General features: G+C 40.5%; 2 protein-coding genes across 2 annotated transcripts in view; one reads left to right on the top strand and one right to left on the bottom strand.

Moving 5' to 3' along the window:
- The window catches only part of NVL (nuclear VCP like), a 46,209-nt gene extending 41,686 nt beyond the window's left edge, over positions 1 to 4,523 (bottom strand). Inside the window, exons 1-5 of the mRNA XM_082047940.1 lie at positions 4,207 to 4,523; positions 2,554 to 2,627; positions 1,385 to 1,437; positions 1,199 to 1,295; positions 230 to 284 (exon numbers count right to left, since the gene is read on the bottom strand). Of these exons, the coding sequence (XP_081904066.1) occupies positions 230 to 284; positions 1,199 to 1,295; positions 1,385 to 1,437; positions 2,554 to 2,627; positions 4,207 to 4,263 (336 nt within the window). The 5' untranslated portion in view covers positions 4,264 to 4,523. The remainder of the gene's footprint in view (positions 1 to 229; positions 285 to 1,198; positions 1,296 to 1,384; positions 1,438 to 2,553; positions 2,628 to 4,206) is intronic.
- Positions 4,524 to 4,630: 107 nt separating this feature from the next.
- On the top strand, positions 4,631 to 13,604 carry CNIH4 (cornichon family member 4). The gene is made up of 5 exons (XM_082047947.1): positions 4,631 to 4,785; positions 6,210 to 6,278; positions 7,247 to 7,359; positions 12,673 to 12,813; positions 13,405 to 13,604. Exons 1-5 carry the CDS (start codon positions 4,717 to 4,719, stop codon positions 13,430 to 13,432), a joined length of 420 nt encoding a protein of 139 aa, XP_081904073.1. The 5' UTR covers positions 4,631 to 4,716; the 3' UTR covers positions 13,433 to 13,604.
- Positions 13,605 to 13,651: the final 47 nt, after the last annotated feature.

Raw genomic sequence — 13,651 nt, 5'->3', positions numbered from 1 at the left:
TTTCGGGCCCTCACTGTGCTTTCTTGAAAAGTGATTCCTCGACACAGGTTACTCCTTTTTCTTCAGAAAACAGGCCCCTTTTAGCTCTATAGATTCCCAGCTGGAATTGCCAACTCTGACTATGTCTCATCCTCACGTTCACTTTCAAACTCTCCAAGTGCATTGCAATCTCACAACACAGAATTGTGTATTATGCAAATATAAACAATCATAATAAAATACAACTTACTAGATCTTCTGGATAATCATCATAATCAGAGTCATCTGTAGCACTTTCTGCGGTCCTTTACATGGAAGGAAGACAAAAACTATTAATGTTTCAGAGCAGAACTGCAAACGAGACACCCACAAAACAAAACAAATGCAATTTTCACAGTGTTGTTCCCCCCAACCATGATATGTAGCCAAATGGAGACAGACTCCTGACTAGCATGCTCTAAATTTACTACTATGAAGAGTTAAAAAAACAATCATCCTTTCTAAGTCCATGATGAGTTGGATCAACTTCGCAACCTTGATGAAAGACAGTCCTAAAAAAACCTGAGGTAGGACCAATCTGACTCAGTTCACCTAGAGATGACACAGTCACCAATGCTGGCACAAGGGAAGTGGCATTAAAGCAAATCACTGCTGAACCAGACTAGTCCTTCTGACTACAACATCCTCATCTCCCATGAGACCCTTAATATCTATCACAGGTTAGAGAAACCACAACGGTCCATGAGACTATGCATAGGATTAGGAGTTAGGAAATCTTAACTCCAGTCTCCTACCCAGTGGTGATTTACTCTGCATAGCCTGTCTTGTAGTCTTGTCTCTCAGATTTAGCTAATATCTCTCACACTCAAGAAAGATTAAGAACAGAACAAAACAAAACAAAGGAAGTGAATCACATGAGGACGGGGCTTTACGTGGAAAACTATCAAGGAAGTCCCCAAAGATATCCACTAATTCAGGGCTGTATGTTCCCAATAACAGAGAAACCACAATGGGCTCCAGTATCTGTTCATCTTCAGTGAAAAAAGTGCTTCCATTAACTACAGGCAGTTTCTGATGAAGAGAAGCCAATAGGAAATCAAGGATTTGTCTGCAACCTTGAAACTACCAAAATGTAATAATATGAATACGGAAAGCTTCAAATAAATGCTAAATACTAATGGCATTAGTAAAGTAATCTAATGGTAAAAATTGTTCTTACTCATTTTTCTCATGTTGTCTTGCTCTTTTTGCCACATGTTCAGCTTCTAAAACTGCTAAATCTTCACGTTCTTTTTCATTACTGATTATTCCGAACACTGAAAGAAAAATTTTAAAACATGTTAAAAAAATAGCCAAAGCATAATAAAAGAATTTGACGTCTTGGACATAATACTAACAGAACTACCTTTTTCAACTTGTATTCTAAAAGCATTTCTTTTTCTTCGTCCATAATCTGCACTGAAAAAAGCAAAATAAACAGGTTATATCAATTGCTCTCCCCCCTCAAAATAAATACAGTGTAAGTTGATACTCATGCTTCTACATAAGTTCTTATTAAAAACCAGCCAGGCGAAAACACAAATGTTGTTTTCTTAAGCCTGGAATAGTTCAATCACTGTGATGAAACAAACCCACTAAACTACACTGGTCTCCAAAGGTATGTTTTGTAAAAATCATCAAGGTCCTCTAACTGTAGATACAGAGAAGCAGCAATGTACACATGAGCACACTGGATTCTATTTCACAACACTACCAATTCTTTAATTTCAGTTCCGACAAGACCATACGGACACAGGACTACAGTCTAGAAAGGACAGTTCAGCAAAGAATAACTGTGATGATTAATATTAAAGTCAATATGAGAAAATCTGATTCAATTAACATCCTTCAATGCAAACAAAAGTCATCAACCTTCTGCCTTCACTTACTGTGGTTATACTTATTTGCTTTTATACAACAGCTGACAGAGAACAAACAAAACAAAACCCCAAGATCTGTAAGCATCCTGAGCAAGGGCTTTGGCTCCCTTTCTCTAACAAGGCACAAATAAATAGACTCTGCAAACATAAATTAATATACTTCTCCATACACCCACCAATGACCTACTGAAATATAATCTTGCTCCTCACCCAGAGAAGCACAACAGCCTAAAAATAATTCGACTTACTGTCTTGCTGAGCAACTGAGCAAGACTCAGTGTCTTACTGAATCCCACATCTCCCCTATCTGCCTGCACTGAAGTGTTATTTTCCCTCATATTTTAAGTCCACTGCGGTAAGGACCAACACGCCGTAATGGATCTGTAGCTGTTAAATTTAAAAACAAACAAAAAACCCACAAACCACAACTAGATCGTACTATGCCAATGCATTAATAAAATATAAGTTACCAGATATATTGGCAGAGGAAAATACTGGAGTGGAAATTATCTTACTGTTTCAATCACCTTCAACAACTGGTACTGAAGTTAACATAAAGACAACTAAACATTTGATTAAAAAGACGCAAATGGAAAATGACAAAATATATTCTATATTTTGAATGTAGAATGTAAGAATACAAATATTTGCTCACCTGTAGGTCTTCTGCAAATCAGATGCTAGAATTCCAATGTCGACATACTCGCCACATTTACTACTTGCAAGATACTGAAATGAAGAATTTTAAGCAGCGAATAAGATCTTTGTCAATCACTTCAGCAGAACACCTAGATCAAATATGCCTATTTAAACTCCACTCTTCTTAGAAGTCAAAATGGAAACCAAAACCAGCTTCGAACTGCCTTGGAACACACTAGAGAGGATTGCCCGATGAAACGGAAAATGCTTATTAAGGCACAAATAACTAACCAGATACGTTTCCCAGGGAAAAGGTGTATACTGTATTTTGGTGCTTGGGTGACTGCTGGTGCAACTCCATATTTTTTATTTAGTAAGAAAAATGACTTTGTAACCCACACACCATCCTATTGTCAATCCTTTAAAAGTTCTTGGTTTCTCTCCATTAATCTCCTTTTGGTTTAGATCTCCCACCCTAAAAATGAAACAATCTACATCAATGAGTATGGACACTGTCACAAGAAGAACTTTAACCTTTACAAGATATTTCAAAGAATACTGTAGAAAAGTATATACATGAAAGTTAATTCTATCATGCCTTTTTTTTTTTTTTCTGACAGCAGCTGATCCAACCCCTTTGCAAATCACAATTATGAAGTGTGAGAAAGTGTGCTAAATTTCAGGTACAACTGTGCTCCATTTGCTTTCTTCCCCCACTCTCCAAATTAGGAGTAAGAAGGAGTTCCAATACTGTAATGGTGGACTCCTTCTTAAAAAAATTAAATGGAGATAAAGAATGTCTCTAAAAGATAAGGTATCACAAATGTCACAGCAAGGAAAATTTCAAAATCTCATTGAAATTAATCAATCTATTTAAAACATTAAAATTGCATAAAATTTAATACAGAATGATTTTTTAAATGATGTTACACTTCACACTTCACCTATGGGCAGCCACTGGCCTGAACAAAATATCCAGCCTACCATAAATTCAGCTGGCTCTTCCATTTCAGAATAGCCAAGCCACAGTCACTGTGATCTTGTAAAGGAAAACAGACAAGCTCCCTCAAGCAGCCACTCACGTTTTAAGGAATTAGAAGTGGAGTACACTTACACACCAAAAAAATGGTGTTTATCTTGTAAAGTCACCACAAATATTCACAAAATGTAACACAGCACTGTGCCACCTGAGGGAATCGCTGTTCTCCCCCCACCCTTCGGATTTATATTACGGAAGTAACCACACTTTTTCCCTTTTTTCACTCCTTTAATATAATAGATATACATTTCCAAATGTAAACGCTTCCAAACGTAAACACTTCAAATTTGCCTATATCTACCAAGGGTGTAGTTTTTTGCACTATCCATTTCACACTGGGAAGAGCAGTCAGCTTCGGGACCAGAAGTGCTGAAAAGGATGGAGGAAAACAACAAAACACACAAACAGAACAGAAAAAAAAAAAAAAAAGAAGAAAGAAAAAAGAAAAAAGACCTTTTTAAAGGTCTTCTCGGAGCCTGTTTAAAGCCCTGAGAGACAAGGCCGGGCCTTGGCCGCCGCTCAAGGCCGCTCTCAGCGAGACGGGGAACCGCGAGGAGTCCCCCCCACCCCGTGCCGGTGCCGCCACGCGGGAACCCCCACGGGCAACCGCCGCCGCGCGCCCGGCGGTACCTGCTTCACACGCTGCTTCAGCCGCAGGTCCACGAAGTGCCCCGGCCGGCTCCGCATCGCCGCCCGCCGCCACCCGGGCCGAGGGCCTCCCCGCGGGACCAGGGACTGGCCGAGAGCTTCGCCTGCGCGGGGCGGCCGGGCGGGAACTGTGCGCAGCCGGCGGCCAGGTGGGAATTGTGCGCAGGCAGGGCCCAGGCGCCTCAGCCACGCCGGCGTAGGCCCCCTTCCAACTGCACGCCTGTACCGGCAAACCGACCCGGCGCCGGCGGGCGCTGCTCTGGGTGCTCCTGCCTCCGACCCGCTAATTCGGTTTCAAAAGACCGCGTGAGATCCCTGGCACTGCTACCGCAGCACCCTCACGAAAAGCAGGGACTCGGCCGCCACCCCTGAGGAGGCGGGGGCTGCCGCGGGGACTCCATTTCCCAGCAAGCAGCGTGGCGGGGCGGGGCTCGGCGCTGCCCGGCGCGGGGAGCGGCGTACGGCGGCCGGGAGGGCGGCGGCCGCGGCGGGATGGAGTCGGTGGTCTTCATCTTCTCGCTCATTGACAACTGCGCCCTCATCTTCCTCTCCGTCTACTTTGTATCCTTCTCCTCCGGGGCTGCGGGGCGCCCGGGGTGGGCAGGGTTGAGGGGACCGAGGAGGGCTGGGCCCGTTGAGGCGCCGCTGAGGGCGGGCGGGCGAGCGGGGCCGCAGCCGCCGGGCGGGCGGTGGGTTGGGGGTGGCGGGGCCTGGGGGCCCGTGCTGGGTAACGGCCGTTAGCGGGGGGCGGCAACCCCCGGGAGCCGACGGGCGGGTGGTGGGGGAGCGGCGGATGATTCAGTGCCCCAAATATGTTCCCTCCCTCCCGGGCTGGGGCTCGGGCGGCCGCAGGCTGCCCCGGTACAGACACCGTGCCGCGGCTCAAGTGCTGTGTGCTCGGCGTTGGTGTGGAGAAAGGGGTGTCGAAGCAGCTTCACACCCCCAGAAACTACACAGGCCTGAGAAAATACAGCCGGACGATAGTCCCTTAATTGTGAGGGTACCCGACTCTACTTCAGATGTGAGCTTATAGGTGGGAAACTGAGTTCCTCGACAGTGTTTCCACGTTTGTTACAAACTTGCCTGCGGTTCTTGCTGTCTGGTATTGTTAGAGTGTCGAGGCACTGATTTGGCTTCTTTTTTTTTTTTACCCTGAATAAAAGAGAATTTGCTCTCCTACTCTTTTAAATCTTGGTGCTATTTCAGAATCTACCCTCTTCCAACAGAAAAATGTGCAGAAGCACTTGAAATAAATTAATCTTAGAAGGATAGGTTATTTGTTGGAAAATGAAAATAGTAATACTTTACCTATTTGGGGGGAAACAGAAAGAATCTCATGCTTTGTTTGTTTGCTTTTGTTTTGTTTTTTCTTTTTTTCTTTTTGAGGAAAAGAGCATGAGCTTTACAGGATGTAGCATGATGATGTGCACACGTGCATGCTAAGCCTTTTTTGAGAGGACCTTTCTGTCTGAAATCTTCTTATTTTGATTGCTGAAAGTTATCTGATAATGATGTTGCCTGTTTATTTCCTAGCAAACTATGAATTAATCCAGTGTTTCTGTAAATGTAAAAAAGTACATCCACTTCTTAAAACTATAGTGTTTGACTTTATTGTGAGTTTAAAAGATGCATTAACTTTTCCTTCCTTGTAAGTTCTGGTTTCAAGTGTTGTAGTAATAATTCAGATACTAAAAATATTGACTTTGCCTCCCTGGTCTTTTTTAAGGGTTGAACTGAACTTTAGCACTTGTGCAACAGTTGCCATTGGAAAAACATCATAAAATTACTTGGCCTGATGATAAAATATGGTCTAACATTCTACCTAAAGTAGGAGAGAGTTGTAACTAATTGAGTGCCTTTGACAGGTCAGCTATTGAACAAGACAGTCTATGCTGAGGGTGGAGTGTTCCCCCAATTTATTGGATAAAAATAAAGCTTTCTGTATTCTGAGTTACCATACAATTTTTCCTTATCTTGAACTTCAGATAATTACACTGTCAGATTTGGAATGCGACTACATTAACGCTAGATCGTGCTGCTCAAAACTTAATAAAGTAAATTGTTCTTCTTTGCATTTAATGTGGTTTAAGAAAAGAGTCCATCTTAGCATTACAAATAACAGAGGTATAATGTGTATCTAAAGAGACTTGATTGGCAAGATTTTGCATGTATCTTTCACTTCCATCTGCTTGTCTTTTTTGGATGCCTGTCTTTCAGCAAATTCAGTCATGAAAGCCTGTTCTTCTGACCCTCAGTGCTTCCTGTGCTTTCATTATTGTTGGTGTGCCACACCAAGGCTGTCTACTCGTGGCTGAACTCTGGGATCTTTATAGCAACTTTCTCCAATGCTTTTGTATAGTTTCTAACCTCTCTTGAACAGCAGAGAGTTTAAAATGATAGGGAAAAGTACCATTTTAGCCAAATCTGCTTAAAAATGATTTCATTAAATCAATGTGACCTTCCAGCATGGGTGTTCACTTTGATTTAAAGGTATTTTGTTTCTTAATGTAAGAGAGGATGCTATAGGATAATATCAAGTCAAAAATGTGTTATTGCCAGGGGCTGACCCAGTTTAACTATGTCAGTTTTCATATTGATCTGTTCCATGCCTGAGGGTGTTTGCATGTCCTGTGTCTGTGCAGATTTTAATTATCTGCTTCTCTCATTCCTAAATCCAATGTTCTCTACAGTGATTTCAAATGAACACATTTTCTTAAATGCTTGTGTAATACAGTTGTGTTCAAACACAACTTCTCTCTAGAATTTTTTGTAATACTTAGGTGAAGAATGTATTTTATAATATCTTAGGGCCTGATTTCTGGCTTATTCACATGGAATCTGTCTGAAGGTTTTAGTTTCCCCACATGGTGCTGAAATCACATGAACTTTCTTCTTCCATGAATTTTCTGTCTGAGTTTGAATAGAATCAGATGACAAATCTATGTAGTGTTTTTTTTTTTTTTTTTCAGAAATGAATTTACATTTGTGCATTTAACTTTTTTCTTTGCTTCCCTTTTTACAGTGGGTGGTCCCTGAGGTGATCGGCCATGCTGTTGTGACTGTATTAATGCTTATTTCATTGCACTGGTTCATCTTTCTCCTTAATTTGCCCGTAGCAACATGGAATATATATAGGTAAGTGCAAAGGAGTTTGTATGCTTTTTTTTTCCCCCCTACTGTTTCTACTTTAAGTGTAGTATGAAGATAAGTGATGTATCGTTATGAGATGGTTGTGTTCTTGAGCTGCTAACAGTCTTCATGGATCTGACTAACATAAAAGCTCCTCTCCTTGCAATTAAAACTATGAGAAACCCAACAGAGTAAAGGAGATGAAGCCTTTGGCCTTGCCATGTGTTGTCACTAGCGCTCAGGAATCATGCTTTTTCAGTCATTCCCAAGTTCACAGGAAGTAATAGCATGTTAATTGGGAATATGATGTAGTGCTTCCAACATAGTTTTTAATGTTTGTGCCTACATGCCTGATAGAGCTATCAGCATAAAAGTAGTTAGGTCAGCATGGCTGGTGGCTCTGAAGTCATTGGGCTGTGGTTTTATCCTTGCACCCTCTTTTATCACTGTCTTGTCTCTTTCCCTCATATGCATCGGTTTTGGTCCCCCATCTTGCCTCTTAGTATTTGGGAAGGTTTACAGACTTTTCGTTTTATGACAACTGTCAGTGTTACTGGTCTTTGTACGCTGGGCCGTCCACCGCTTTGGAATGGTTTACTTATAGGAAGGGGTTTCCGTGTGGCAACATTGCTACTGTTGGTTCAAAAATGTTCTTTTTATTTTGTATCATTTGATGTGCAGAGAGTTGAAACTTTACAGGTGTTATGCTAATGAAAACTGGGTGTGGATTTGTCACAAGTTATCTCTAATCACTGTACTACAGGAAGTTCAAAAGGCCACAAGTTTAAGATAGAGGTATGACAAGTTGGCTGTAATTCTTGTTTGCCTGAACCTGCTAAGGCTAACTATTTGCATGGTTGGCTCGAGTTTTTGATAAAATTAAACAAGAGGTTTCATAGCACTCATTAAAAAAAGTTGAGGAGCCCTTTACTGATAACCTTGTTGTTCTTGGGCAAAATAATGATGCATTGATCACCCTTGTTTTCTACAAAGCTGCTAGCAAAGCCTTAACATGTTTCTAAGCTAGAGTAACATGAGACAGTCGTAACTTGTATGCTTAATAAGCAAACTGTTGCCTAAATGCACACACATAGGGATAGTTTTGTTTGGCTGCTCATATGTACAACCCGATTACACACTGTTACACAAAATGACCAGTGTTGTTCTTGATATCTGCTGGCAAGTATGGAGTTGGATATTTCATTTAGGCTGGCCTATTTCTACAGAGACACTAGAGAGAGAAGTTTCTTCGAAGCTTTGAAGATTACTTGTACTTTGCTGCTACACCCCTTTGCTGCTTACTTCTGTTAATGTTTGAAGTAGCCACTTGTTTTCCCTTCTAAACCTGGTCAGAGAGAATTTTAAAAGATACAATTATTTCTCTTTCCACAATTCAAGCAGTAAACTTCGACTGCTGTTTTCAGTTGACAGTTCTCATTTTGTATTTGTCATACAAGGGCTAGGCATTTGAATATCCTAAAATCCAGTATTGTTTCCTCTATTTTAGGTGTGCAGTGTAGGCAATAAATTAGTATAACAGTATCATACTTTGCCTGTCTCGCAGCAAAGAGTCAAAACATTAAACCTGTGTTGCTAATCCTGCCTTCTTTCTGAGGATTGAGGAGTTTTACCCACATTAATAGCCTGGACTATCCCATCTATAGGGAAGGAGTTAAAGGTCTGCAAAAGCAAGTGTATTGTTTAGCATTATAAAGGAAATTTTATTATTTAGGATAGAATCTACATGAGCTGCAAATTTACAGCATCAGCTGAATGTGTTTGCATCTTCTTCATATTTTATACAGGGTGTTTCAAAAAGATGGATCCAATTTCAAAGCAGTATATTTCACGATGGCAACATGTTACATAAAAATTTACAAGTGGTTTAATGAGTTGTCAAGCTGTAGTAATTTGAAACTCTATGCCCCACCCCTTCAAGTGGGAAGAGTTTCATTTGTGGGCAGTTCGTGGTTGCAGAGATATAGGGGTTTCAAATTGGGTCTATCTTTTTGAAACACTCTGTAGTATTTCAAGAAGCAATTTCTGGAGTGTTGCTGTACTACGTTGCTTCAGAAAGGTTTAAGGTTATCATTCCACTCCAAGATGAGTACAGAAATCAAAATAGTAGTGTTGAGATTGAAGAACTCTGTGCTTTGTAGTATATCTAAGTGATGACAGTGAGAAAGATGGAATAATAATTCCTTCCCTTTATTCTCTTTCCTTCAAAACCTGCTTAATCTTGGTGAGTTAATGGTGCAGTTACAGGCAGTACTGGCTTAAGAAACAAATCCCAGGGAAGATAAATCAGACAAAACCAGCATCAAGGTAGACTTTTAAAGTCATGGCATGTTTATTGTAACATCATACTGGCCTTGTTCGACATAGTCAGATGCTCATTTAGTTTGGTTTATTTTTTGCTGAATTTTGTAGTGGCTCATACAGTCGCCAGTGAGACATAGTTTTGTCTTACATTCTCCTTGTTTTAAAACTAGATATCAAAGCAGCTTATTTGGAATCTAACCATATTTCAAAATAGACTTTTTTTTCATTTTTAAATATTTCTTAGACCTGCTACTATGTAAAAGAAGCAAGAATTTCAAAGAAAATGTTGAATGTGGCTAGGCAAAAGAAAGCAACTCTTTAAAAACTTGTTGAACACTTCCCTTTCTTCTTTTATAGACATGCTTGAGACAATAGGTCAAAATAATGTGATTCTTGTTGTGTTTTCAAATAGATTATACCCCTCTTAAAACTGAAGGAGTTTAAAAAAAATCTTTAAAATACAGTGGAAATTCTGACCAGGACTAATATAGAGTCTTGCATCTGGGTAGGAACAACCCCAGGTTCCAGTATAAGTTGGGGAATGACCTATTAGAGAGCAGTGTAGGAGAAAGGGACCTGGGGGTCCTGGTGGACAGCAGGATGACCATGAGCCAGCACAGTGACCTTGTGGCCAGGAAGACCAATGGCATCCTGGAGTGGTTAGTAGGTCCAGAGAGGTTCTCCTCCCCCTCTACTCTGCCCTGGTAGGACCACATCTGGAACATTGTGTCCAGTTCTGGGCCCCTCGGTTCAAGAAGGACAGGGAACTGCTGGAGAGAGTCCAGCGCAGGGCAACAAAGATGATGAAGGGAGTGGAGCATCTCCCTTACAAGGAAAGGCTGAGGGAGCTGGGGCTCTTTAGCTTGGAGGAGACTGAGGGGTGACCTCATTAATGTTTACAGATATATAAAGGGTGAGTGTCACAAGGAGGGGGCCAGGCTCTTCTCGGTGACAACCAATGATAGGACAAGGGGTAATGGGTTCAAATTGGAACACAAAAGGTTCCACTTAAATTTGAGAAGAAACTTCTTCACGGTGAGGGTGGCAGAGCACTGGAACAGGCTGCCCAGGGAGGTTGTGGAGTCTCCTTCTCTGGAGACATTCAAAACCCACCTGGACACATTCCCGTGTAACCTCATCTGGGTGTTCCTGCTCCAGTGGGGGGATTGGACTGGATGATCTTTCGAGGTCCCTTCCAATCCCTGACATTCTGTGATTCTGTGATCCCTTACAAAATTGCATAATCTAGAGGGAAATACCCTGTTGCTGTGGTAGCTCCTTCCACCAAATGGAGATACCAGAGGCTCTAATGTGTATATTCACTAAAGCTGATAGTTTTCTTATTCTGCGTGGGTTTGCTGCAGGTGTTTTTTGCCGTTTAGGGTATGACAGCTGGCTTAGATTGTGTTTGTCAGCATCTAGCAATGCTGTGTCCATGACTACAGTTCCTTAGAGGTATAATACCAACTGTACTAGCTTGTGGATCTCTTGGCAAAACTACCTTTCAACTTCCACATGCTTTAATTAAGTTGCATCATGTAAATGTTATCATTCTTCTTAAAAAGCAAAACTAATACATATTATCTATATGGCACTTGTATCCTAAAGATATAAGAAAACGATGTGCTTTATTTTTAGTATAAATTGGTTCAGGAAACTTGTTCTTTCTTTTATTCCAATAAAATGCATTACATTTCCAGTAATTGAACAATAATTTATGTTATAATACTAAAAATACAACAATAGCTTAACTTCAATTTATGAGAGACTTTCAAACTGTAATTATGTCACATAAACTATATTTAATGGGACGTAATTGTCTTTGTTATTAATCAAATATGTTGCAGTGCTTTTTAATGCCTCTGTGAAATAAACACAAATACTTTTGTTTTTTTTTGGTTTCTTGCTGCTGCTAGCAAACATCCTTGTTTCTTATTCCCTTCCTGCCCAGTTATGGAAGCGAATGTTCTAAGAAGTGGGGGAATGCCTTTTGGAGTACAAGTGGTGCCATTCTTTTGAGTATATAAAGGAAATAAAAAAGAGTTCAGTTCTGAGACTTTGCTTTTGCTTCAGATGCAAAACCAGAAGTTAAATTCCTGTGTAGAAAGAGTATTATGTCAGGAAGGTAGAACCTGTATGACATTTAAGTGAAATTGTAATAGTGTTTTACACTGAGCTCATCTGGAGTGAGAACTTCATGTGCTTGCATTTGCTCTCTTGAGAAATGCTTATGACAAAAGAACATGCTGCTTGTTCAATTTTCACAGGACATAAACATTTGGTTTGCTCGTTTTATTTTTCTTTTTGCTTACATTTCACTTTGTTTCACTCAATTTTTGTTCTTATGTGGGTTTGGACAGCAGTACTTAACTTCTTCAGTTCTGCCCAGTCTCTCATCCCGTCACCTCAGTGTCTCTGCTGAGGTAACACGGGATGGTTGTAACAGGGAATGACACACAGATCCTTTGTCTTGTCTTACGCTATCTCCTTTTGACTGCTGGAGTTAGTGATTATGTGTTGGGTTTTTTTTAACCACTAATTCTTAGCTAAATTAATTCTTTTCCAGTCCCTTTCATCTAATGCATCTTTCCACTGCGGGTGGACGTCTCCTTCATAACATCAAGTAACCACGAACAGCAACTAAAATGAATTGGAATCAGCTGTTACTTGGAAACTCTCCCATTTATACATGAGAAGCTGGGCTGATGCTTTTAGAACTTCTTGTCCTCTTATTCTTTTTCTATAGGTTGGAATCCCTATATGCAATATCGTGAAACTGAAATAGAGTTAAAAAGGAGCTCCCTGATGCTAAATTGTGATGCAACCCTCTAGAGGGAAGAGTCGCAAAACAAACAAACACTACAAAAACAACACACAAAAACACAAAAAAAAATCCCAAGCAAACAAAACCGTGCAAACTGTCCACTTCCACTCCCTAATGTTTTGATGACCATACTTCTGTGGTTTGTTGTTTTTTTTTTTCTCTTAAACTTTCAGGTACATTATGGTGCCAAGTGGAAACATGGGGGTATTCGATCCCACAGAGATCCATAACCGAGGACAACTGAAATCGCACATGAAGGAAGCCATGATCAAACTCGGCTTTCATCTGCTCTGTTTCTTCATGTACCTTTACAGGTTAGTTTCAAAAATTGCTCCCAAGGAACAAAGGAATTGTCTGCCAGCTATTTTAATCTCCTCTATTGTGCTAAAGTAATTGCTGGTATTCATAAGTGTCTTATCTTTTTGCATCCTGCTAAGCCTCTAATATATTTTGACATCTATCTCCAGGCTCATTATATGACTTTATTCTTTCTGATCAAACATAGTTCGGAAACTCAGACTACTCCTTAATCTCAAAACCACCCTAAGTACAATATAAAGAGTTACATTATTTCAGCACCTAAAATAAGTGGCCTATTTAGAATGGAAATCATCTTAGGGAGCAAGTTTATTTTACAAAGTTCTGCTTTAGAAAATAAAGTTGATGTGGCTAAGTTACAAATGGATGATTTCTGTGATGGGGCCACTTACTGCGAGATGGAAGAACTGTTGTACTTTTGCTGCAGGGTTACGTCTGCAGTCCTTGTCTTGAGAAGCAAAGCAAACAGCAGTTGCTTTGACATTCTATTTCAGAATCAAGTGCGGTTATCTCATGAAAGCAATAGCTGTTCCTGCTTGCACATGCCTCAGTAATCCACTGGTCTCATGTTTTCTGTTTTGTCACAGTATGATTCTGGCTTTGATAAATGATTGAGAAGTTGAAAAAGAACTATTAGCTGCCAAATTGGGTCATCACTCCTGTGACTGGTTGTGGAGCGGCAGACACCTTGCGAACGTACCTAGATCAGTGTCATCGTGCAGTATATTTTTCCTCTTTGAACAAGAAGTATTTTTCTGTATTTTTAACATAAAATATTTTCAAAAGACATTGGATTTGTGTAGCAGTTGTTTTTGTTCCTTCACAACCCACGCT

Source organism: Streptopelia decaocto (assembly GCF_964273445.1).
Source record: "Streptopelia decaocto genome assembly, chromosome: 3".
NCBI classification, from domain to species: domain Eukaryota; kingdom Metazoa; phylum Chordata; class Aves; order Columbiformes; family Columbidae; genus Streptopelia; species Streptopelia decaocto.
This window is presented reverse-complemented; position numbering and strand designations above follow the sequence as displayed.

Coding starts and splice junctions, on each gene's coding strand:
- CNIH4 (XM_082047947.1), top strand. CDS start 4,717: ATGGAGTCGGTGGTCTTCATCTTCTCGCTCATTGACAACTGCGCCCTC. Junction 4,786..6,209: donor TCTTCCTCTCCGTCTACTTT/GTATCCTTCTCC, acceptor CTTGAACTTCAG/ATAATTACACTGTCAGATTT. Junction 6,279..7,246: donor GCTGCTCAAAACTTAATAAA/GTAAATTGTTCT, acceptor CCCTTTTTACAG/TGGGTGGTCCCTGAGGTGAT.